This window comes from Varroa jacobsoni, unplaced genomic scaffold (assembly GCF_002532875.2).
Source record: "Varroa jacobsoni isolate VJ856 unplaced genomic scaffold, vjacob_1.0 scaffold_96, whole genome shotgun sequence".
In the NCBI taxonomy this organism is placed as follows: Eukaryota; Metazoa; Arthropoda; class Arachnida; order Mesostigmata; family Varroidae; genus Varroa; species Varroa jacobsoni.
The window spans coordinates 1-25,347 of NW_019212998.1; the positions used below are offsets into that span (position 1 = coordinate 1).

A 25,347-nucleotide genomic window follows, 5' to 3' on the forward strand; every position below is an offset into this window, starting at 1 on the left:
TATTAGGCACATTTGTCAGACCTCTGTCTGAAATTCGATTTGAGGAGATAGTGACGGGCAGACTCGGCATAACTTATAAAAAGAACGTAAAATGGGTTAGGTATTTTTTTTACAGTAAGAGTATTCACACGTAAGGATATATTGCCTTTGGGGCAATAAGGCTCAATTTTAAATGAACTGCAAACACAGCCGTTGATGGTATTCATTACCTAATTTTTGAGTTGAAAGTAAATCCGCAGCGTTACAGGTCAGGCTCGGACGTTCTAATCACATTATCGTTGACTATCAAAAGACTCGCGCATGTCAGTAGTTATAAACTACCATACTGCAATATCGTAGATATGCATTTCAAGAAATAATATTGCGGTTTCCCACAGACAGCTTTTCACAGCCCCGTGATCGTTTACGATGAAAAGCATACTGCTCTCTAGCATGGTAAGGACACTTGGGAATTAGTCTGTGTTGGCTTCCACAAAATAGGCCGCAGGTAAGATATTCCTTCGCCTTTACTACGTGATTTAGATATGTGTTATCTATGAAAATGATGGCTAATATATACGTATATAAATAATATAAACATTGCTTACCATACACGACCATGAATGTTGGCATTTTATTTGTTATTAAAATCTCTTAATCATCGAAGTTAGTATGTGAAGTAATCTGAATATTTGTAAGTAAATCCTAAACATCTCCTAACGCATGTTTAGATTCATGGGTAATATAGTTTGACCTTTTGCGACAGGAGTACACGGATCGTAATGTCTTAATGGCTTACATTTATTCGTGTGCTGTATGCGGTCATCGCTATGTGGACAGACATGTTATTTCGGATGCGAGCAAAAAAGATTGCCTTTTTTTTCTTGGTCGGCCCTTAACATCAAATGCCTTATAACGTTCGGCTTTGGAGTTAACCTGAACATTATTATTGAAGTAGACACGATCGGCCTCGTAGCTACACGAAGCCTCCAAATATGTCTCCGTCTATCATTGTAAACATGTTTATCTTTATGGATGCTTAGACTTTTGAAATCTAAATGAGTTGTGCTAGGGTGGTAAGCAAAAAATTTTCTGGACTATGCACTAGAGATCATTCAATCGCCGTTCGAGAGAAGAACTATTTTAACAAATCTACTTCCCTTGCCTTGAGCGTTACACTGGCACAGTTTCCCACACCAGTTACTACTACCTTTTGTGGCCTAATAACTAACAGGTATCTAAGCCTGTTGAAATAAATAACTGATAAAAATCCCACCATACGCGTATTCTGGTATTAGCTGTAGACAGGTTATGCTCCCTTGGAAACGGCTGACTTTGTGCCTGGATTGTTTAATACGGATGTAAATGTGCATAATAAATTAGATCGGACCTAGTTGTAAATTTAATGTGTTCACTGGGACAATTAGGAGCGTCCTACATCAATACTATAGTTTAATTTCGAAACAATTACCCTCTAGCTAATACTTTGTAGGAAGAGGTGAGCTAGAAAGTTCGTGTACGGTTGACTTTTTTTTTTAAAATTAGTATTACGCTTCATAGAAGCCATGTATTTAAAATGGCATTTCATCAAAAGCAATAGCTTCTTCTAAGAGTAAGAAAGGCCTCCGCACTGTGTAAAAAGATAACGAAATCTCCAGATAATTATTTTTTAAGCTGAAATAGACAACAGCCAAAAGATCAGGGAATATGGATGTATGGATGTAGCAAAGAATAAAGATGATTCCAACGAAGTAAAGGAAAATATTTACATTTTATATATATACAAATATCAGCACTGTCTTCGGATATACTATTACTGTTCAACGTACTTCTGTTAGGCTCCGTCCATCTGTCCATGGTCCGGTGAACGAAATATACAGCCTCATTCTTTATATTGTATTATCAACGAATAGCAGGCTTCCTAATCATTCAGTGGGCCAAAAAACTTCTTCAAACCAAAGAAATTACGACGAAAATGATTCGTATGCATTGAAAATTGCCCTCTACCTTATCCCAGCCATATATATTATAAACAATTTATGCACACGTTAATGAGAAGTTAACTCCTTTAACAAGACTATTTATACCATCTGTTTACGTTAACCACACGTTAATTTTAACTAAACTCAGTCTCAATTAGAGACAATTCATAGCTACGTTACTATGGGTTTATTGAATAACTGTTTATTCGCTCAGAAGTAGCTGGAAACCAGATAGACTGAACTAGAAAATCACTGCTTGACTAGGTCTACCAGGGATTTTACAGTTTCGACTGCTTGTCGCCCAGGGCTTCTGAGCTCGCCAATAAAAATTCTTGAGTTTGGACATAGAAAATTACAATCCATGTCTAGGTAACGATAGGACGAGAATCGGTATAACCTATATTAATCAATAGCGATAGCACGTTTAAACCCTATCATTCAAAGACTCGAGAACGTACGATTCGACCACTATGACAAACATGGAAATAAAACAAACTCAGTGCCATCCATGATAGTCCTAATTCGACCCTTCATAATGGACAAAGATGTTAGGCACATCGAATTAATAAATGCGCATTAAAGCAGTAATTTCAGACATCGCTGGTTCATACTTTAGCGTTGACAAATGCTTATTACGGCATATTGTTATCGCGCCGTTTCGTAGAGAGATTCGCCTAGAGAAATTTCCATGTGAGATGCGTCTGAAGTCGTTAAGCCTTCGCTCAGGTACCGAATGTGAAAAAGTTCTGAAGTACATCGAACTCTGCGTCTTCTTACCAACTATACACTATAACTGTTGTAATGAACATGACGATTCGATAAAATATTGTGTACAGGTCCTATTTTGGCCGAATGTGTGGGTGGGTGGATGAATCTGAATAGACTTGTTACTACCGAATATTCTAGACATATTCTAGCTGAAGACAATGCAACTTGCCTTCTATTTGGAGCTCTGTCCGACGATACTTTCTGACGGCAGACAAAGATATGACTTAATAATTGTAATAATGCTTATATGCTATCATAGCGCATACGCTAGGTAGAATGATGCCATTTTGCCATGATGCCATCCTATGGAAGAAGTAAGCAACCTAGCGTAAACTACTTGTAGAATCATCAATCTCTAAGCATCAAAAATATTATTATATTTAATAAAGTGTCCGTTAGGCAAAACATGGCTAATATTATTATAAAAATTAAACATTCAACTTGACACGTTAAAAGTTCTTTTCAGATCTAAACGGTACGGATTTTGCCCTTATGCTGAAGTGCAAAATGTGGACGTGTACTCCTTCGCTCATATTCCCTGTGTATTTTGTTTGCTTCGGGGATGTATTTACAAAAGTCATCTTCACAAGTGAAGTGTGTACGGTGTTAGTAGAAGTAGCAATAACAGGTATCAACTGCCGGTATGTTCTATTAACAATTTATCATCATTTAGGTGTCATATCTACATCTACCCATAGAGTATATCTTCAAAGGATTCTGTCAACCTGTCACATGCCGGACAATAATAATACATTGTTCTACCAGGCTGTTTTGTTCACTAAACTAAGCAATGAATCGTACGTAGAACAGGGCAGGTTATCAAACGGTTGATGGCTTATGTTTCCCTTGGTCAATCATTTTGGCTACACTCATAACATGCATATTATTTTCGCTCGTCGTCCATGGGCACTGTCGAATCATAGTATTGCACGGCTTTCTGTCTTCTCGCAGCAGGAGCTCAGTTGCCTGTTAGTTGTTGCTGTGGCTTACAACCATATGATGAGAACGGAAGCCGGACACAGCCACTTTCAGGACAACTGCTGAATCTTCCCGTCGGCTTTCGCCTTGCCATTTTTGCTGCGTCTTAGAAGCGTCAGTCTATCGTTTCAACAAGCATCGAGATTTCAGCTCTGTAGATTATATTTTCGCCATGCAATCACGTCGTCGACGATCGCCACATGAAATAAGTAGTCCTAAGGCCTGAAACGCGCAGCGAACTCACAGCGTCCCAGGCCCAAACTAGCTGTGGCCTTCCCGTTGGCATCGGTAACGACTGCCCTCTCGAGGACTCTCCTAGAAACAGTCTCTCAACTCTATCGAATACATAACCTAAGTGAGGCGTTTTGCCGAGCTGCTTGCTTGTTTTCCACTACCTATGTCGTAGGAACAGAGAGGGGCAACAGGGAAGTGATACCTGTTATCGCGTGTGGTTTCGGTAGCCGTTATTGAAACTTTACGACAGGCCACGAAGCTCGATTAGCCGATCTCAGCCAGTGCTGATAGGACACTAACACACTGAAGCGATTCGACACGTACCCAGAGCCGTGCTTGAAATAACAGCTGGCCCTTTATGCGGATACTGAGTCTGTGTTTGGTACTACCGCCAGGCTGTGTGCCCTAGTCGGCACATCGATTACAATCCGGTAAAGTGAGGAAAAAAAACGACCAAACAAGTTCTACTTTCCCAAAAAGATAGTTGGGTCCGTCCCATAAAAATCTACAGCGTATGGATGTTCGCGTGCTTGCATCCGTGTACCTATTTATAATCGCATTGTAAATTGCTGATGGGTAATTTAGCTTCGTCAGCTCCCTTGCCTGAGAAAGCGAACCTGTCACTACTAGAGTAGGCCGTGTCCGATAACGCTCTGGCAACACGGCTACTAATGAAACCGTCTTAACAACAAGGTCTTTTGACAAGTATGATTTTATCGATACGTACTAAGTAACCTGTAAAATCAAGATTAATTATAAGGTGTGCCGGGCAAAAATTGCTTTCTTGAGAACGAAAACCGCGTAATAGAACGTAGCCGACGAAAGGCGAGTGGGTGGTGCCTAATTTTATGTTATTGTTTGTGTTCATAGAGTTCCCAAACCCTAGACCAGCCATAATCGAAACACGTCACATATCTTACCGATATTAATTATTCACGAGATTAGATTTTATTTACAATAGCCATTTTATTATAATTCCAGCTGCGCGACAAAATTTCTTCTGTCGATCTAATTTCTATTCCAGCTCTTGTAAGCTTGCGTACGAAGTGACTCCTTTGAATTTAGCGGCTTAACCATTCAATAATTGCTCTCGCACAGTCGGTGTCCTAGAGCAGCTATTTTATTATAGAGCTGTGTTATAGATTATGTTACCAGCTGGCTAATGGATGTGCTCGTTGATCCCGAGCAAGCATTTGCCAATACAATTCCTATTCAGCGTTACGGTTCTTCACCTGCTGTTTGCGCACCTACTGAGAAAAGATACTGGCTACACTGAAGTACTGTCAGCGAGGCTCAATGCCGCTAATATTCATACGCGAACACATTGAAGTACACTGATCTTCGTACAAGTACATCAATGAATTATGTCAAAAGATCTTCGTTCCAAAAAACATCTATGTGATGGCAAGAAATTAATTCAAATGCTAACGGTTCAAGGACAGGGCGAGGTACGACCCTCCACTTGTATTTAGTGATTATGCCTAGAAGCAACGTATGCAGTAAAGTACTATAAGGCCAGATTGTCTAAAAATGTTCTTTTTTTGTAATTTAGCCAAATTAACTAGTTCTCAACAATGCACTGGTCCTGCCAGGCCACACAGAACTCAGTTTGGCAGACAAATTTTGTATGACTCGTTTTTGTACTTGGAGAAACAATCGCATATTTTCAATACTGTACCGCGCACGGAAGCAGTTTTGACGAAAGTTGCTGTTGTGACGGTTCAGTGGCCTTGTGACGTCTTTGTTTGCCAGGATTTCAACAGAATTGTAGTAACACTTCACGCGCTATCCTGCAGTGTCACTAATCGCGCTAGCCACTTCAAGAATTTAGAAGTATCGAGAGAAACTAAGAGTCACCTTAAACTTGACGTATTAGTGTAGCAGTCAACAGAGACGTGCTGAAAAATACCCAAGAATGGAACGAATAGAGCCTTAGGATGACCTGATTAGGGCCGAGGAATCAAGCGTCTCTCACTTATTAAAACCACAATCGAAGAGGTTCTTCTTTGATAGCATGTCTCATACACATGTTGTACGCTACACCTGCCCACAGAGATCGATTTTGCAAGCTAAGCAGAACCTTCCTGATTTGCGAAACGTATACTTTATGATAGTCATGAACCAAAAGAAGAATACGAGATAAGGGTACACTTTTTGTTGAAGTAGTGGTACTTTTCAGTCGCAAACTAAACTGTTATATTAACGGTTAGCTGTCAAACGTTTTTAGCATTCCCTACTTAGAAAACCCTTAACTTCACTATTAAGTTGCAACACGCGCCCTTAATGTCCAAGAAAAGAACTCTCTACTAGGACATACTCAAGTGCCCCGATACTAGAGTGAGCACGTCTGCCAGGCTTCAATAGATGCATTTTTTTGCTTTTAAAACGACGTCTATTTTGATATCATGCAGAAAGCAAGGAAAACTAATTGGTTGACTTATCTCTCAGCTTCCTTCAACTACCTACAATGCCCATGTTGCTCATTGCAAAACTTCTGTTTTCTCTATCGATAGAACAATGACTTGAGGCGTTTCTAAGTATGGGTAATTTTGATAATTTTCCTGGCTGTAATCCTATGTACAAGGAAATGCATTCTTCAGACAATACGAGCGCAACAAAATCTAAGACGCGCCAGAAGAGGCGTGTATGCAGGCGCAGTTGCCTGAAAGGAGACTAGTTAGGATTCAGCCAAAAGTGACTATCGTCTAAACTTCGACGTGCTTGTTTGTCCTTTAGAATAACATGATAATGACAATAATCGTAGTGATATTGCACTCGCTCTATAGCAATAAACATCTTACCTATGACATTTTATACATAATAATTCATCCAAATATATAAGTGTTGACATGGGTGCGTGGATAAAACCGATGACAACTGATGTTATTAGAGAAATTCTAGAAAATGCCAAGAGAGCCGGGGGTACAATTTGCCCAGTTGAAAATTCCCAGTGTCATCGAAAGTATTTCCTAAAAAGTTATCAGTGCGAGACGTAACTTCAGGGGTCGCTTTATTGCCGTTGGGGTACTAGCAGATAATGAGCTCCTGGACTGATAGTGCCAAGCGTTCTTATCGTTACTATTTAACTTTTCAAAAACGAAAAAGCCAAATGACCTGTAGCAGATATTTGCGATTTACCATTCTGAGACTCTCACAAGCAGAAACTTAATATTTCTTATAGCTTCTCTATCGATGCAGTAACTGATCACTCTTTTTCCTTCTGCCAATGTATTTTTGAATTTTTCCTATGCATAAGGTGCAGAAGGCTGTACGAATCGGCGTTCTGTTGTCCTTATGTATGTCGTTGTGCAACTAGTTGGACTAGTTGGAGTTAAAGGACAGCTTAAATAGTTAGCTCTGTAAGAGCTAACTATTTAAGCTGTCCTTTAACTAAATTCGAAAACGGATTTTTCTTTCAACGGACATCTTGCTGGTAGTTTATTTATTTTCTAACTAATTACTAGAAGTTGTCGGGACTAATTCACCGTACACACACACACACACACACCCACAGATAGCGGGTTTTTATGAAATAATTAATTACACTTTGGGAACTTTTGAGCCTGTGTTAAGAACTGTCCTGTCGCTGGCGTAACACATGCAAATGGTTACATTGTACACACATTGTCGTACCATGTTATTCTACTTAGTTAACGCTAATCACAAGTTTCTACTAAGTATGCACGGGTAGACCTGGCTGTATTTGGTTGACCTTAGCGAAGTGTCTAACGCGACGTGCGTTTACTGTGTCCTCCTCCAAATGATTCCCTTGAGCTGCTGCTAGCTAATCGTTACGTACAGGTGTATAAGTCGTTTCAAGTCATTTCGCGGGCGACAAGGACGCGCCTCCCTTATCACGATCTTACCGGCCCATGGGTTGCCCAAGCGACCTCTAAACAGTTGGGCTATTAATCACTTAGAGAATAGCCCAACTATGGCTCATTAACGAAAAAGTTCAAGCGGCCAATTTGAACTGGGTCCTTTTATTGCTAACCCAAGCGATATTATCGTCATCGGGAGTAGATAAAATAATTGCCCTTTTCTTCACGCGCTTATATATAACAGGGGTTATGAATAGTAATATTCATAATAGTTAATAGTAATCGAAGTTTATAGTTTCAGGTTATGCACTTGTATGTGTTCCCTATGCTTACCTGTAATGCGGACCACTTTTTGCCCTTTGGGCGAGAATCAGATGTGACTTCTGCTAGAACAACAGCCAAAAATGCCACGCGTTTAGACACCACGTGAAATATCTACATTTAAATGATTCTCTTTGGAGCATCAGAACAGAAACCCGTTCGGCTGGTCATGTTATACAAAGTTGGTCCCATTGATAAGATGCATTTCTTACTTGATTGCATGTATTATTGATATATATTCTCCTGATACCTTTGAGAGCTCAAAGTACACCCTAGATAATACAAAACTATGCATAAATAACAATGAGTGATAGCAACTGACGCGCATTAGTTGAAGGTGCTGCTGTGAAAAACAACCTGTGCTGTTCGATTGAGTACGATCAATTTAGAGAGAGAAAATACATCGGTATCCGCTCATCAGACTTCAATAGTACAGTCGGGAGCCGAGGCTAAATTTATTCAATATGTATTTTAATTGTTTTTTGACTTAAGCTTTTTTGAACAACTGCTGCTACCGTTAAGTTGGGTTCGGGAAACTAGTTTGTGCCTACGAAGCGATCCTCAATCACAATTATTAATTGGGACATACACAACTTGAATCTGCAAAACCACTGAATCAGCGGCTGCCAACTAAAAAAATGAAATTAGTCCGTGGAAAGCCATGGTGTGTTTCAACCTTGAATCTTATTGGATCAGCTCATAACACATATATATACAAACTTTCTTGTTTTTATTTCTTTGTAAAGGACGAACCTTCAGTACACTTTTACTTGTTACTAATCAACTAAACTTACATTTTATTCTGTTATACTAAACTTATATTAACAAAGAAGTTGTATTTTCAATTATGATCGCTGAAGAACAACCAGTCGGGCCAGTCATAGCAGCAGTGAGAAATTGCATTAAAAAAAAAGAGCTCATCTGTATGAATAATGCTCACTCAAGAACATTGTCTAAAGCCATAAATAGTTATTCGAAGTAGACTGCTTCAGCGGGCTGTTCCAAGATGTCTGTAACCCATTTAGACAAGTACGTCGAGAAGCGTTGAGAAAAGCATGAGCATCCCAAACATCACCTGAAGACAAACGAATACACGTAGGGAAGCAGCCCGCTCACGTTATCCTTGGCACTCGAATAATTCGAAACAACGGCAAACCGATGGGCGAAAGGGGTCCACTGATTCAGGTTCGAATCGAGGCTGGATCAAAGCATTTTGCCGTTTTCACAGCCACAAATAAAAGATAAAAGAAATAAATCGAACATCACAGCATCACAACGATTTCACAACTGCATCGTAAAGGGAGGCTAATCGTGGCCTATCGAGCTGCCGTGGCAAGGCCGTATCGTCAATGTATCAATTTCTATAGCGTAGTTAATATAGAAAATCGAAATAAATATAAAGGAGTCGTATCATCACTAATAGCAGAACTAGCTTTTGTACGAACGGCGAGCGGCCGATGCAATGATTTTAAGTGGCGTGAAGTGTTCGTATAGCAGCAACGAGTTCTTCACAGACGCGTATACAGACAAATGCGTGTTCGTCTATATACGCTCTGTTCTGTGCGTCGGCGATAGAATATCCGTCTAAAAAGAGGCTGTATGCATCCTCATGACCCCAGCGATGCATCAGCCGAAAATGAATTTACCAATATAGGGCTAACGTATTATTCACCACAAGTACATATTATAATGAGAGAACAGCGTTAGAAGAATTCCTGCCTGCACAGGACTTTGTATAGGATTTGGAGGAAAAGCAACATCACAGACGTGACCTTTATGCGTCACATTGGTATACATAGAATGAGCGTTTCAACAAAGTAAAAGGCCAACGAAAATATCTCAGAGAAGTCAGCGAGTCGAAGCAGCGTAAGAAAATTAGTATTTGTCCAATTGTAGTGCGACACTTACCCTTGTCTCGGTTAACTTACTACTAATTTTTCATATGCTAGCATTAATTACATAAATTATTCTTAGTAACGTTATTTTGTATGTGCTCAATACGCGACACTAAGTAAACGAATTTTAGCTGTTTGGGGAAGTGAAACGTGTCTAACTACTGAAATATCCATTCGGATGCCGTCGAACCTATTACCTTTGGCCAAACTTATCCTCGCTGACTAGTGCTTTGTCTACATTTGCCGTTCCATTTTATACATTAAAATTCTTCGAAGGAGCTCTGTAACGGCGCTTAACTTTTAGGTAAGGCATCCATAGTAGCGTGCTGGTGAAACGTTTGATGAAAAACACGTACGATGGCCAAAGTAAAATCAAACGTTTCCTAGAGAGTTCGGACACAAGCATGTCATGTATAGCTTGTACATCATGGTAATTGCGCCAACTTGACAAGACTTCTACTCCATCATTTGTACGATTTTCACGGACACATATTGTGATGACTTGGCGGCAAAAATACAGAATGCCGAATCCGCAAGAAATTTCAAGACGGAAGAAGTCATTCGAAATCGCACAGGCAACCTTTCTCTTACTCATTACATCTTCGGCTAGCTGCTCCGGTCATACTGTCCTCACCTTGTTTAGAGAGAATCCTAGCAAAGTATTTTCAGAGTGGAAAAGCCAACTTTGGAATGTGGTTATCTATCAGACGCAAAGACCCCGTATTAGCTATAGATAAACAAGTTAAAATGGCTGACAGAGTGATTGCTCAAGAGGACGGCTCCTTCTACATAACGTGCAATAAACTAGAAGCAAAGAAAATTATGCGCCTTTCATTGCGTCAGGTACAAAAAACAAAATTATTGTGACGGGTGATCTGTCTAGATTCAGATGTATACATGACCCTTTATTTATGACGGGTCTAATACAAACCCAGTGGGTTAGCTTCATGTCAGTTTTAAATGCGCATAGATAAGAAAGATTTTCAACGTCGATTTCTCTTTCAGGATGACTACACAGATCGAAGAAACTCTCGCGCAGCAGCTCTATTCGGCCTTATTTGTTTATAGGGTACGTGGAGGAGCTTGTAGAGCTCAAAAGGCAATTTCTTTAAATAGTTCGTATGATGTGACAGGACAACAGATAGCGTGGCACCCTCGTGAATAAGATACAGAGAAAATTAAATCAAGGGACATATAGGTTTTTGCATTTTTTCTAAAAGGAGAACGTTGACTTTAAACTATAAAACCAGTAAAAATTATCACATTTTAGATGTACGGGGCTCGGAAATTAAGTGCATTAGGCAGCTTTTAAAGATGTCGCCGTATGGTATTTTTTTCGTACTTCGTCGACCTTTCTTTTCAACAATGAAGGCGCATAATAGTCAATTCGCCTTCGTTTTCCTATGGTTTCGCCTGTACCAAAGTTACGTTTTTAAGGACAAACTGAGGGCAAAGTAGGTTTCAGTGTACTGAGTTAAATTATATGGGTACCCTGGGGACTATAATGGTCGAGGTGGAGTGAATAAATATGAACCATTGCATGACGAGTAGATATGAAACCGAATGCCATCGGTGTTCATTTGGCAGATAAATTGAAGGAAATAGGTTCCAAAAGGCAACTTAACTTAGTAAAAATGAGTTTATAAGTATATGTGTCAAATAAAACTAGGTATCGCGCACACACATACGCAGTCACTCTGCTTTCCAGTATTACTGGGTGTAAAATGCTAGTACCTATCCCAAAAATAGACGCTTCGAGTAAGTACCGTTACCGCTTTCGACAAAGTAACCTTCTGACAATAGGCCTGCCCCCTTAAGCCGTGATATAATCATTGCATTGAAGCTTCTGTGTTTTGTCAGCATCAGCCTGTGACACCAACAGCTGTCTGACTTTTTGTGTAAGTGAGTAGACATACACTTAGACAGATGTCTGTCTGTACGGTATGGTGATAGATATTACCGGTGACTGCAAGCATGAGTAAATTTGCCGGCGTGAGTATGTCTGTAGATGGAAGTGTACATGTATTTTTTTCTTATAAATGTGTACGTTTGGCCAATGGTGGCACGCAGGAAACGAACGAATCGGGCGTCAACACGACAATGTAAGATATAAGCGATGGTCAGTGTGGGTCTACGAATAAGTTTTGCTAGTTGGCAAGGGAGCAAGCGAAATGGGGTCATTACGTGCCAGAAGCGACAAATCTATGTATAACTAACACGCCAGAAAGCGTGAGCTTTGCGGCAGGAGAGATTTCTTCGAGCATCCGAAAGCCACTCAGGGCAGACGTATAGCTTGGTGACGGTATATAGCTTATACATATACGCAATATGTGCTACAGGCTTCGAGCAAGAGTTGAGGCATTACCATATGAAACTACGTACTTCGCGTACCACAGAAGCATCAAAGCATGTCGTCAAGTAAAGTAACAACTGCCATCAGTATTATAAAGTTAACCATTAGTGCCAGATTTTCTGTTACAAATTATTTACCGAAAAAATATCAAAACAAACACTACAAACGTCCTGTCGTCTGCTAAGAGGGCACCCAGTTAGCTGCTCTACAGGGCTGATTGACATCAGCGACAGGCTGATGTGAATCAGCCCTGAAGATGCTGAATGCAAAAAAATAAACATGTCATTTTTATTAGCATTATTAATAATGAGCAGATATCAGGTATCCTCGAGAACCACTACAGACAAATAGTGAAGGGAAGGACATAGGAATCAGGCCGAACCGAAGCTTTACTGAACTGTAAAACGCTACCTTGTTGTACATTTTTGGTTTCGATAATCGCTTAATGGTAGCTCCGATATCTGCAATGGCACACCTGTGAGAGATTATCATTAGCAAATAGAGCTTTAAACGGTTCGGGAAGTCATTGTCAAGGTTCAAACTCTTTTAACGAGCGCCTAGAATTATAAAATTAAAATAGAGAAAAATAACAGACATGAGACACGGTATTATTATCTTAACTATATACATCGTAGCACTAAAAAAAAAGATATGAGAACTGAACGGCGATCGAGCCGCTGATAAAGGCCGTCATCGTACAAATTCGATAAAGCCAGCAGGCAGTGCTAACTATTCTAGGGAAACAGGAATTTAGCAGATAAGTACACTTAACGAAAGAGTTGGGTGAAATGAATGTAGCATAGAAATATTCGCAAGATGAGCCGCCGCGAGGAGAACTTCAGTAAAAGACACTGTAACAGTAAGCATAAGGGCATTGCTAGAGACTAGAAAGCCGATTCTGTGTAATAACACGCAAACAGCCTCAGTTGCTACTATCGCGTGAGAGATTAAGTCAAATAGGTTTGTTGGTGGCTGTTAGACGTTGATCTCTTGTAGCCTAGTGTGTATCACACTCGCCTGTTAATCTTATAGACATATGGTGGTCTGAACCCGGGCACACGCCCACTTCCAGCCGTGTGATCGAATGCTTAACGGCGATACGTTTGATTCGATTCAAATATGTTGTGTATAGTGAGCTCATTACCGTAAGCATTGTTAGCAAATGTATGTAATTAATTAAATGATAGTTTTCTACTAGAAACTATAATTAAGATATAGCTATATCTATTCTCAGCCTTCGATAGGATAAGACATATCCTATAAGGCAAGGGACTTCGCACACCGTCAGAAGAAGTCCATTTGAAGAAACATTTTGCAGTCAAACTGATTTAATTTACACTTTTCCTGTTACTCTATATATATAGTAGAGATTTACGTAAAATTAGAATGGATAATACTTTTAATCCTTTCATCATTCTCATCTTATCATTATCACTTAATAGCAGTAAGTAAAAGTTAACAATTATGTCTGCTCATAAACGTTCCATTATATACGTTCTGATCTAAAGAATAATTAAACCGATAAGGCGAGGACTTGTAAGCTGAGATTACTGTTAGTGCAATGTCTTGCTATAATACCTAATATTATAATTACCATGCTGGTTGCGTGTTTGTTCATTGCATGACTTTATCATGGTGCTTCACCGTGCTCTAATAAAAGGGATTTTGGAAAGAGTCCAATCTCTTGAACAGTTTATGGAGACGTCTCTTCGCTGTAGCATGTACTCTTTTGCGAAATTATTGTACCCATTGAAAAGTTTATAAATAATACTTATTTCCCCTTGGTCATCTTCCTGTTTTGTGCTATGGACACGAGTGCATCAATTAATTGAATAGCATCTCCCTATGTTGGTTTTCGCAGACTTTTTGTCCGTTGGAAATTCTCTTCCTTTATCGGATGAACAGAACGCAGTGAAAATCTTTTTTAGATCAAGTGATTTGCTAGAAGGCTCCGTAAGGTTCCGAAGGAACGATGTAAATATTCTTTTGTGTTTCTAATGCATATTTAGGGAAACATTTTACATACTCATAGCAAACCTGTGATTCATTCAGAAAGGTGTATAACACTAAGGCGTTTAATGTTATGCTCTTTGAGCGGCTGATTTGATACGCTTCTTTTCATCACATACTTTTTAGTCACCCAATTAATAGCCAGCCTCTACCTACGTACCAAATCGATAACACGCGCACTCACAGAAAATCGAAACGTTTATAACCCGATAAAATAAACAGTGCAATACCAATTTAAATTATTAAAAAAATTGAAATTTATTTTAATTTTTTTAAATGCTATTTCTTACAGTTACGGAGGTCGTAAGGTTTAGATTACGTGAAAAAGTATCACTCTCGTTCTCATTTCTTAAGCACTAATGAAATATACTATTGTCATCGAAATAGAGCCATAAAAAGTATTCAGCTTCAAGGGTAAATGGGTTGAATCTTCTGCATAAACTTTGCTACCTTTTCGATATCGCATAGTAGTTTTTCTTTGCCCGCTTTCAATAAAAATGATGCCATATAGTAAACCTAATAAATAATAAACCTAAAAAATATAATCATCGCAATTACTATTAGAATGAAAATGTTGAAAGGGCTCCGGTCCTTCTCATTTCATATAATGCAGAAGGAAGATCAGCAACAATTCCACTGAAAATAATTGAAGGGCTACCGCTACCTAAATTGGAGAGTTCGCGAAGGTTCCTGAAAACATACAACTTTTATTTGACGGTAAGTTTTCGTGACATTTCACCGAACCTTGACGCTATTCTACATTTGTTTCTAAAGATGCTGCGAAGCCGACCCCGCCTAACTGGCAGTGTTACACCGCTTGAAGCTAGTGCTTATTAACGATGACACATTCATAACTAGATATCGTTTTATAATTACCAGCATGTATACGTCTTCGGTAAGGGCAAATATATCTTAAATGTCCTTACCACTTTATGAATGACTCTCTAAACTAGGTAATATCTGTGATAGGGATATGCTAAACAAAATCAATATACCTTGCATATCGAAAATAAACGACAAACAAACACTTACGTAGACGTAAGTAAATCTAAGTAGAATTCGAATATTCCAGTTTGTATGGTTTAGTTATTGTAATTATTATTATCATGATTGTACCAAGTCCAAAAGCTGTCCGACGTACAGCACCCTTCAGCTGTAAGTTTCAGGTGACCCCACCGCTCAGGGGATAGGTCCAAAACATGGGGTACGTAAGTTAGGTTATTGCAAATCTTACTATTGCAGTAGCCTTGTCGGACTATTTCTCTATCGATAGGTTCCAGCTATGAAACGCTATGGATAAGAGAGGGTGCACTGTAACGGCTAGACTAAACCGTCATACTCTACAACCACAGTAAACATCTCGTTTGACTCGGAACAATAAATAAATACCCTGTGTTTGAAGTACATGATTTTAACTAGAAAATTAACGCTCGTGTACTTTTCCTACAGCGTACAATAGTGTGCACGCTGTGCTTGTTATAATTAAGTGAGTGGACACAAAATGGAACGAGATCGTTAAAATAGTTAGATAGCACTTTTTACCATTTTGAATACAATTTTAGATTTTATAGACAACGTAAATGTTCTAATGAAATGGCATTTACAGTAATATGTACTGCTAATCATGTCAATGCAAAGAATTTGTATAAACTTTACTTAATATATATGTATAAGTTCCTAGATTTATTCTTTTCTTGCCATATAACATCGAAATCGGCTTTAAAAAGCTTTTCTGGGAAAAACAGTATAACATGTAACAGTATACGTTATGGTGAAGAAATAAAAACACGACAACTCTTTGTACAGAGTAGAATAAATAGTTTTATGTATATTATTATCTGTACCACTTTGTTAGATGAACATAAAAATAGAGAGAAACTCTTTTCCCTCTAACCAAGGCACTTTATAGAGGTGCACAGTAATAGCACTTGCAATGTAATTATAATCACACTTAATTTCAATATACCAACCTATATGTACCATACAATAGTGTTACCCTTTATATTTTACCTTGTCTGTTTTCTTCTACATTCTTTGTATCTGCTTGTGCAAACGAATAAGAACATCACAGTCTTTACTTGTCCTTCATGTCCATCGTGTGAAAGCGTCGAGTGTTTTCAAAAAGGTGCCGAAATAACAGCCCGTTTCTCCTGACTTGGATCAGACTTTGGGCGAAAACCCACGAATATGGATTCCTTCCGTGATTTCATGATGGAAACCCAGAACTGGTTTATTAGTGAGTGCCGTCGATAAAATTCTTCATAGGTGGTCTTTAAGGCCTCAAACTTTTTTACCGCCGTACCGTTAAAACTACTGATGATTGACCACTGTCCTGTTTTTGGACGATCGTCTCCGCAAGCATAAGTGAGCATGTAGTTTATCTATATGTATCCTATTCTATGGGTCTCTGTGCATTCGTCATACATAAATGAAACGCTCTAGTTTAACAGTTAGCGTTATTGTTTTCACCGTCGTTATTGTTAGTATCAGTCGCATCACTTGCTGCAACGCATTTCCTTCTTTTTTTTATGGTTTTTTTTATAGGTTTTTTGATAGTTTCATATCCACACAGAACAAGCTTAACGGACTAAAGTAATACAAAAAATTATTTGTCTTTCGGTGGAAAGCTGATGATTTAGCTAAATGGTTCAATCGAATTTATCAGTGACGAGCTGGCCGCTGAACGACGCTCGTTTTTTCATGCGCGGTTTTGGTGAACTAGCACGTGAGAATGGTGCTCCATCACTGCCTATATTGGCGGTACTCGTCCGGTTGGACTTCTGCACGAGCTTCGAATACACGTTGCACGCGGCTATGAGCACGCAGAGCAACATGGGCCCGAATAGCGCTCCCTGAACACCCATGCAGAAAACTCCACCGGCGATGGCTAAACCGGTGAGGTAAGGATGGCCGCCACCTTTAATTTCTGAATAGATAGCTGTATCGACGAAAAGCACGGGCAGAAACTGGGCGACAAACATGAATGTTGCCTTTGCGGGGTTCCCGTTAACCAGCCACAACTCAAGGCAGGCTGGCAGGCAAGCCCAGTACGTTCCGAGGAACGGGACGGCGCCAAAGATGGCCGCCAAAAACGACGGGATGTAGATGATGTTAACGTTAAACAGCGAATGAATTAGCCATGTGTACAGTCCGTAGAAAAAGGCCATTTTGAATGACAGTGCGAACACTCCGTTGATTGCTTGCTCTACCGCCTTACCTAGACCTGAGATAGGTTTACCCTTACTGTTCGGAATAGCTTTACTCAATAACTGGATCGGCTTGTAGGTACTATCGCTCGCCACTAACAGATAGTACAGTGCGGTCGTGAAAATAACGAAGTTGATAACGAAATTCAATACAGCAGTGCCGCCGCCAAAAACGACGGACAGAATGGCTGTGAACACCGAAATAAAGATCGTGACGTTGCCCTTGAGGATTACCCACAGAGAGTCGATAACTGTTTGCAGTGTGTCGAGATTGTCCTTGACGAAGCTCGTGATTGCACTGATATCAAGGCTCTTCAGACCCTCTAATAGGGTGTTCCACGAAGGGTTTGCCAACGCTTCGCTGACGTTTACCTCTGTAGAGTTCTTCTGCATCCACATTTGATAAACACGGTCCCACAGTTCGACGATTTCTGCTTCAAGCGCTTCTGCCTTAGTGGGGTCTTTGTCGTCCAAAAGCCGCCTAAGGCCTCCCCGGATCCAGTCTTTACCGTAGGTATACGCATCGCCAATCATAGAGTCTAGAGCACCCTGAACATTGCTGATAGTGTCCGGTACAAGCTGTTGCAGCTCGGGGTTGTGAACGACAGTCCGATTAATAACGCCCGACGTGATTTCTATAAGATGAACACTTTCACCGTAAACTTGTACAGCCATAAAGATGGTTCCGACAGTGGCCACTAGAAATAATAAGATGATTACCAAAATAGCTGTGATTGAATCAACCGAGTTCTCTAGAATCTGTTTGATCTTACGATCGCCCTTTAGAAGCAATCGGATTGCAGGCGTCATAAAATCGGGTATAATTGCCTCACGTCTTGCATCGAACCATTCATCAAGGGACTTACGGAAACCACCTGTCCATTCCATGACATTTAATTTAAGCCAGACGTACTTTAGTCCACTGTATAATAGCGGAATGTACATAAGAGGCAGGAACCATATATTGCGGTAGATCTGCATCACGACACAAGCCCAAATAACAGCTATTAGATATAAGTCGCTTTCATGGCTTGACGTATCGTTACCCGCTAAATCATCCTCCGCATCGGCTTGCTCAGCTGTTTTATCCATATCGTCTACCTGGATAAGTGGAGGTGGCCTCGGCTTACCGTCCGACGCATCCGGAGTGTCCACGTTGTCGCTAGGATCCGGTATGATCTCCGGCGTGCGTAAACATTCTCGTAGTCGAATGTACCATAGCTTCATTTTGCGTGCAACGGTTATTTCCACTATTGACATGCGGTCATAAACTTTTGTTGAGGCCCGCTCGCTGGTCTTCGGACCACACTTTCCTCTTTCCTCAATTTCCGCAAAGAAACCAATAATAATCAGACAACCGATTCCTATGGCGATGGGGATCTTTAGAGCCCCAAGCATGCCGGTAACAAAGCAGAATATTGAAAGGTACATTATAGGGCTGAGCAGTTCGAATACAGCTTCCACTTGTGCGTTGAAGTTGAACAGAAGCAAGAAAACGTAAGCGGTAATCATTGTCCACACGGTGTACGGCGACGATAAAAGACTGAGAAGCCGAGCAACTAGTCCGTACGCGACGTTGAGCACGTTCAGCACACGCATGAACCAGGCGAGTGGCAAAAAGTACAATACACACATAATGCCTGCAACAGCCAGTAGTAGTTTGAGGTATTTTATTATTAACGTTATTAGCGAATGCGAGATGCTGTCAAGTACCGTCACTGGAGACGTGGCCACGGCTACAACTAGTGGGGCTTGTACGTTCTGTAGCCATTCCCGAAGAAGTTGTGACAATGAGTGCTTGAACGGGTACAGGACCGACCCAAAGAGTAGGGCCCATAGGAGCGGCTGCAGGAACGGCTCGAGTATGAAGTACAGGGCCACTCCAGCCGCGGCAAATACCAGCACAAATACAAATGCCAGAGTGTTATACAGAGCCTGCTTCATCGCCGATTCATGACCCTGCGGAGTGAAGATATTATTTAGCATATCCATTTTGTCGACGAGTAATTGCTCGTTCTGCGTCGATACTTGGCAGAATACGCGCGCGCTCAAAACGAACACTCTCACCTTTTACGGCTGACAATAGCTGTCAAAAATCATTGATAAGCAAACATTGCTACTATCTCTGCCCCGGCATGTCAACACTACCGTATAACAGCCCCTGTTACATAACACCGCCCCTTCGCTGCCAAGGAATGACATTTACGACACGGGCAAGCAGCTGGTCGGAGGGGGGGAAAATCAAATTTGTCACAGTGTGCTTTTAAGCCGCTACCATTGAATCAATTTGAGGGCATTGGTGGCTCTAGTTACAAAGGCGACTGCCGTTTCTAAGAAGAAAGGTGGTCCGGGGTAAAGCAACCCAGTTTTGATCCGTTTTGTAATTTTCGTTGGCTCTCTTTGTTACTGCTATTGTATGCTTCATATGTTGAAGATTATATCACAGTTCTATTCGATTCATACAAAATAACTCCACAGCTCAGTGAACTACTGCGGGCCTTATGGGTTGGTAATGTTTCATTGGCGTAAGTCCAGCTCACTGACTGGTCGACCAATGAGCTAAGCGAGGAAAGAGACATACACCAACCCTCACCAGGTGATGATAGAACACCGGCCGCATTATCCTATATGTTATTGACCAATGTTAAATTATAATAATTCAGTGACAAGTAGGTTGTTCTGCCGATGCTAAGCGTATTCAAAACGCTCAGACAGAACATAGTAACGTTGTTTTTCTGTTGGGACATAGCGCACCGGAAATGTATCCAAAATACGTTGTACTACATGTGTCATGGAACAATGGACGTACATTTACTGACGAAGAATGAAGGATTTTCGTTTGGGAGACTTGGATATGTGCAAATTAAAGTGATTGAAATAGACTTGGCAGGTGGCGGAACAATGTGCCTCATGTTGTTCTATGTTGGCACTTAAGTTTAGTTAAACATTCGCGAGCGAAATATGGAGAAAGAAAATAGAAAGTACGATAGGCAGTCGTACAAAATCTACCTAAAAACAATTCAGTCAATCAATACAAGCAATAGTACTGTGTAGATTTAAAAGTAAAATATATAATATGAAATAAGGGGATAAGAAGGACAAATAAAATACTTCTAAAAATAACTAATAGTTACAAGGGGAACTTTGTAAGTTCTCGTTGTTCTTCTAATATTTCTAAGTAGTTATATATAAATAAGTTTAAAAATGTTTAATTTAGCAGATAGAAGAAAAATGGGTCACGGTAAAGATAATCAAAATGAACAATTCGCTGAAAACAAACATGAAAATTTACGTACCGGAAATACGCCCGACTTTGTAGCAATCAATATACATCCTGCCGATACATTACGTCCATCTAATAATCACAATGCCTCATTATATATTAACATTTTATTGTTAGCTTTTCAATTCTGTTCCATCCAAAGTCTACTTACGCTTAGGAAAAATAATAAAGAGTAATATACGCTGTACACCGTTAAGTTATTCCTAAAATTACAATGAGTGAGGTTAGCGTCGTATTTCGTCCACCATATCTTCTTTTCTTCTTCTAGGCTCTTATCGCTCCTTCTGGAGGAATCGAGTTGTAACATATCAAGTTGTAATTAGTTCTTGCCCCCAAAACAGCAAGTGTTACTTCAAATGTTTTGAATTAATTTTGTTAGTGTTGTCTAGAAAAAGGTGCTCGCGTTTACTTCGATTCACTAAGTCGCTTATAATTGACGACAAGCTCCTTTAGTTCATTCAGCTTATCCCGCAATTTGCCTTTAAGTTCTTGTTTTTCAGCGCCCTCTTCTAGCTTCATGTCCTTCATCACTAGTTCTTCAACTGCGCAAAGTTCGGCGTGCAAATCAGGCGATACCTTTCCTTTTAGGAAATTTACCATCTGCGGTACAAACTTACCGGAGAAATGGACCATTTTCTGCATCTGCGTCTGCATCACAACTAAAACAGCTAGATGAAGAGCCAATGCAGGTTCGGATGCATTGGTCAGTTGTTCCGTCAGCGTGAGCTTGTGGCCAGACATTACTTGACGATCACGTTTTCGATCAACGCGAATCATCATATCTAGCACGCCTGCTCCATAAACCGATTCCATATTGCCAAGGAATTGGTCGACGCTATTCCCTGAGAGGTTCTGATGTACTTTGAGGAGGGTTTCTTTCTGGGCTCCGCCCATTTTGTTAATCATTCTTAATCGTTGCTCAGGATTGGGGTTTTCTGTTTCGATTGGCAGGCCGAGTTCAGCAGTAAGATATACGGTGATGACGTTTACCAAGTCAGTGCACAGACTACGTAGCAAGTACTTTGTTAATTGGATTTTTAGATCACCATTGAAGATATCCAACCCAGCCCCGTACAGCGTAATCTGGGCAATAGCAGTAGAGATGCGTTCCTGAAGTTCGTTATGGGTTTTACGCCGATTTGAGGCAGACGCATTCATCGACGACATATACAACGATTTCAACACTTGCTTATATTTTAAATTCAGCTGACGTTCAATTAGTTCTGCTATACCTGCATCGACATTGAAGCATCATACATTTAGTAACCGGAATAATAACTTCAATTAAAGTATTTAATCATAAGCGTACCTGGCTAAATGTCGATGCCATTCTGTATCACCAATTGATTTATGCAGAATTAAAAGGTCAATAGGTCTTTTGTCTTAAATATCGATGGTTTTAAACGCTATAGTAGAAACAAATGTTTTGTGCCAACAACTATGAACTCACCTGCTGAAAGTTCATCAGGACTTCCCTGCAATAGTTCAAGTGAACAAAGGTTATCTGTAATCTCCTTCAGCGTCATGAACACAATTTCAGCCTTTTTCCCCTGCGAGGCAGCAGCACCTAGCGGTCTTGCGCCCTTGTTCGTTGACGGGCCATCGTCATCGGAGTCATCAAATCCACCGGCTTTTTTCTTGCCGTATTTTCTCTTCGTCGACTTCGTCTTTGTTTCTCGGCCCTGAGTTCCTCCGCCACTTTTGCCCCCGGTCGCTTTCTTCCTCCTCTCCTCTTTCTTGTCCGTTTCTTCGTCATCTGCTGCGAGTTTCTTTTTTCGCTCAGTGCTAATCTCATCCGGAATTCGTTCAAGCTCCTCGAATAGTTTTCCAATTCCGCTTTGGAGATCCACCGCGGCCTTTTCCATCAGCAGCGGTTCGAACGATCTAACACAGCTTTCGACAAGAACATTACTAACCACAACCGTTTCCGCAATGATATGCATACAACTCCTCATCAACTTGTTCGTCGATATGACGTGCGATATGATCTCATTGACATCGTATGCGATTAACTGCGAAGGCAGCATCGAAACCACGTCTACCCAGGAGCCAGTGAGGTTAGCCTCTTCCATCGAAGACTCTACCTGGCTCAGCAGGTGTTCGTCTATACAGACCGACGACAAGAACAAGACTTTTTTGTCTTGAAGCAAATTTTTAGCAAAAGTTTTCGGATCACCAAGACCCAATCGGGATAGGGCATCGTACTCTAGGAAGCCATTCTGATTGAAATTGGTGGTAACCCACTCTTTTTGTGCACGACTATAGATGTCAGGCACGTAGAACGCACGGTCATCGTGACCGGACAACAGTCCAAGCAGCTTCTTTTGACCGATTAACTGCTCGACTATGTTTACAGCGATGCGTTCCGGTAGTGCATAGCTCTTGATGAGGGTTGATATCTGTATGGGTTTGGTAACTGCGCACAATGCACCACGGATTCGGTATCGATGCATTGTGACAAATGCTTCTGTGTACAGAACCTCTTTGTCTTCGCTTTGACCTTTAATGATACGGCCCATACGGGCCATGAGGCCAGCACGCAAAAACTCTGCTGGTACATCGTAACACTTGATGATATCGGCCATTGTCAACTCGCCTTTTTGCTGAAGCCGCTCGTTCACCTAAAGCACAAAAGATCATTGAAACGATAACATTTATATATGCGCAGTACTAGGCATATATGTAACCCGTGTTCGAAAATAATAAGTGTCAACTTATTTCAAGTAACATGAATTTCGTAGAGTATGAACATATAACCACCATATAAGTATAAAAAAGACGAACACATTTCACAATGATAAGAAAACTATCATTATTTAATGACTACTTCAAGGTAAAGACCTCCTCTGCCAATTGGTCCATGTAGCTATCAGCTATGAGTTGGTCAAGTACAAGCTTGACATCCCTTTCGGTTTTGAGAAGCTCTGTGACGGCATTTTCGATATGCCCCAGGTCAACTTGCAGTTTTGTTGCCAATATACTCAAATCAATGCGACCGCCAGCCACGACCAGCTCATCCTAAAGCAACAAACCAGAAAGTTGTTTTAATATTGAATTTGTTAAACCTGTTAATCGTAAGCTTTTCCAACTTCAGCTGCCGTAGTGTAACATTATAGAAAGAAAGAGACCGGATGCTAGACTTTACCTTTCAAAAAACAGAGCTTCTATTTGTGATTTTGGATTGCAGTACGTAGAAAAAGAAACAATGTATGTTAAAAATATGTCTTTAATAATGTAGTCTGTAGGTTTTAAGTCTAGATAAAATCCTGGCTGGATTTTCATTATCTAACTTTGAAAGGTTGTATTCCGATTTTGCAAACGATGGTGAACTGTTCGGGTACTATTACCTTGATCTCTTTGTGAAGATGCTGTGGTGTAATGTATTCCTTTCCGGAAGTCGTAAATACGACATCAATCAACTTCATCGAAATAAGCTTTTTGACTATTTCAATGCAGTTCCGATCGCTCAGACGCTGCACCGACGAAGTTAGTTGGGCCCGCTGAAAATCGGCTGCCAACCGTTTAACTTCTTCCCAGCTTGTAGCCATGTTTACGTAGAGAACTTAAATTGGTCTGAAAGTTGGTAAAAATAAGTTCCACAAATGTACCAGGTTAATGTGCGACGTATCACGCGAACTGCGCAGTATTACTTCATAAACAGCCAAACTTCATAGAGATTATAAACAACTCTCCACATGTTTAAAATGAAGATTTTACCTGAAGATTTATTTAACTATTTTCAAAACGTTTTAATTATTTGTCCTCAGCAGCCATCTAATTTATCCGGGAATATTCGGAATGTCTACACCGGACTGAAATACAAATGATATATGACAATATTGACACTGTGGTCATATCTCATCAATGAATAATAATTAAATTTAAAAACAAGTGCGCTAATCGATGACCCAGGAATCGGACAAGAGTTTTAAGCAAATTTTGTCCTCGGGATTAGGCATTATACTATACTGTAAAACCTGTATCGAAAAGTAAATATGTCAAAAAGGATAGGTTAACGGGTAACCTCTTTCAGCTGATGAAAGCAGCTCACGCCACAACTAAATGTACAATTTGGTAGATTTAACCGATAGGTATGTATTTCTCCATCTAAAATGTAGGCATTTTTATTCTCTTTAGTTGGCGTTTAGGCAGTGTTATAACTTAATTTGATAATTTTCGGACACTTTTACCTCCACAAGATTCGCAGATATGATTTAGTGAAGACGATAAGATTATAATTTCCAAAACACCTAGGCAATGTTTTATTTTTTTACGTGACTTACTCGACAAATAAAGATTCACAACACCAGATGACTTTTTGTCACATATGTTTCGCGTTTTTCGAATGATATTGGCCACAAATCTCACTACCACACACATTAACCTAACGTATAGATACTAAGATCGCTCAAAAGCTAAGGAAACTTCCGTATATTTGTAACAAGAGCCAAATTCTTGTAGATGTTTAATCATGGAATTAGGATCAACCTACCCCTGATATACCTACATTTGAATAT

The 25,347-nt window shown here is 40.1% G+C and overlaps 2 protein-coding genes across 4 annotated transcripts; both read right to left on the reverse strand.

The window, feature by feature from the left end:
* Positions 1-16,136: 16,136 nt before the first annotated feature.
* Positions 16,137-20,797, reverse strand: LOC111264274 (transmembrane protein 245). Its single transcript, XM_022840033.2, has one exon. It carries the CDS (start codon positions 19,537-19,539, stop codon positions 16,990-16,992), a length of 2,550 nt encoding a protein of 849 aa, XP_022695768.1. The 5' UTR covers positions 19,540-20,797; the 3' UTR covers positions 16,137-16,989.
* Positions 20,798-20,922: 125 nt separating this feature from the next.
* Positions 20,923-25,293, reverse strand: Ufl1 (UFM1 specific ligase 1). 3 transcript variants are annotated; one of them, XM_022840041.2, is made up of 5 exons: positions 25,114-25,293; positions 24,178-24,403; positions 23,672-23,848; positions 22,281-23,451; positions 20,923-22,062 (listed from the first exon to the last, which is right to left on the reverse strand). In XM_022840041.2, exons 2-5 carry the CDS (start codon positions 24,376-24,378, stop codon positions 21,236-21,238), a joined length of 2,376 nt encoding a protein of 791 aa, XP_022695776.1. In that variant the 5' UTR covers positions 24,379-24,403; positions 25,114-25,293; the 3' UTR covers positions 20,923-21,235. The 3 variants fall into 3 exon arrangements, with proteins under 3 accessions (XP_022695776.1, XP_022695785.1, XP_086826143.1); XM_022840050.1 differs by lacking the exon at positions 25,114-25,293 and adding an exon at positions 25,021-25,110; XM_086970017.1 differs by lacking the exon at positions 25,114-25,293 and adding an exon at positions 24,548-24,642.
* Positions 25,294-25,347: the final 54 nt, after the last annotated feature.

Bases quoted from the DNA above. Each gene is read 5' to 3' on its own strand.
- LOC111264274 (XM_022840033.2), bottom strand. From the start codon at position 19,539: ATGGATATGCTAAATAATATCTTCACTCCGCAGGGTCATGAATCGGCG.
- Ufl1 (XM_022840041.2), bottom strand. From the start codon at position 24,378: ATGGCTACAAGCTGGGAAGAAGTTAAACGGTTGGCAGCCGATTTTCAG. The intron at 23,452-23,671 runs GTCTTTACCTTG...TTTGTGCTTTAG, and splicing joins TGGACCAATTGGCAGAGGAG to GTGAACGAGCGGCTTCAGCA. The intron at 22,063-22,280 runs GTGAGTTCATAG...ATGTCGATGCAG, and splicing joins TCCTGATGAACTTTCAGCAG to GTATAGCAGAACTAATTGAA.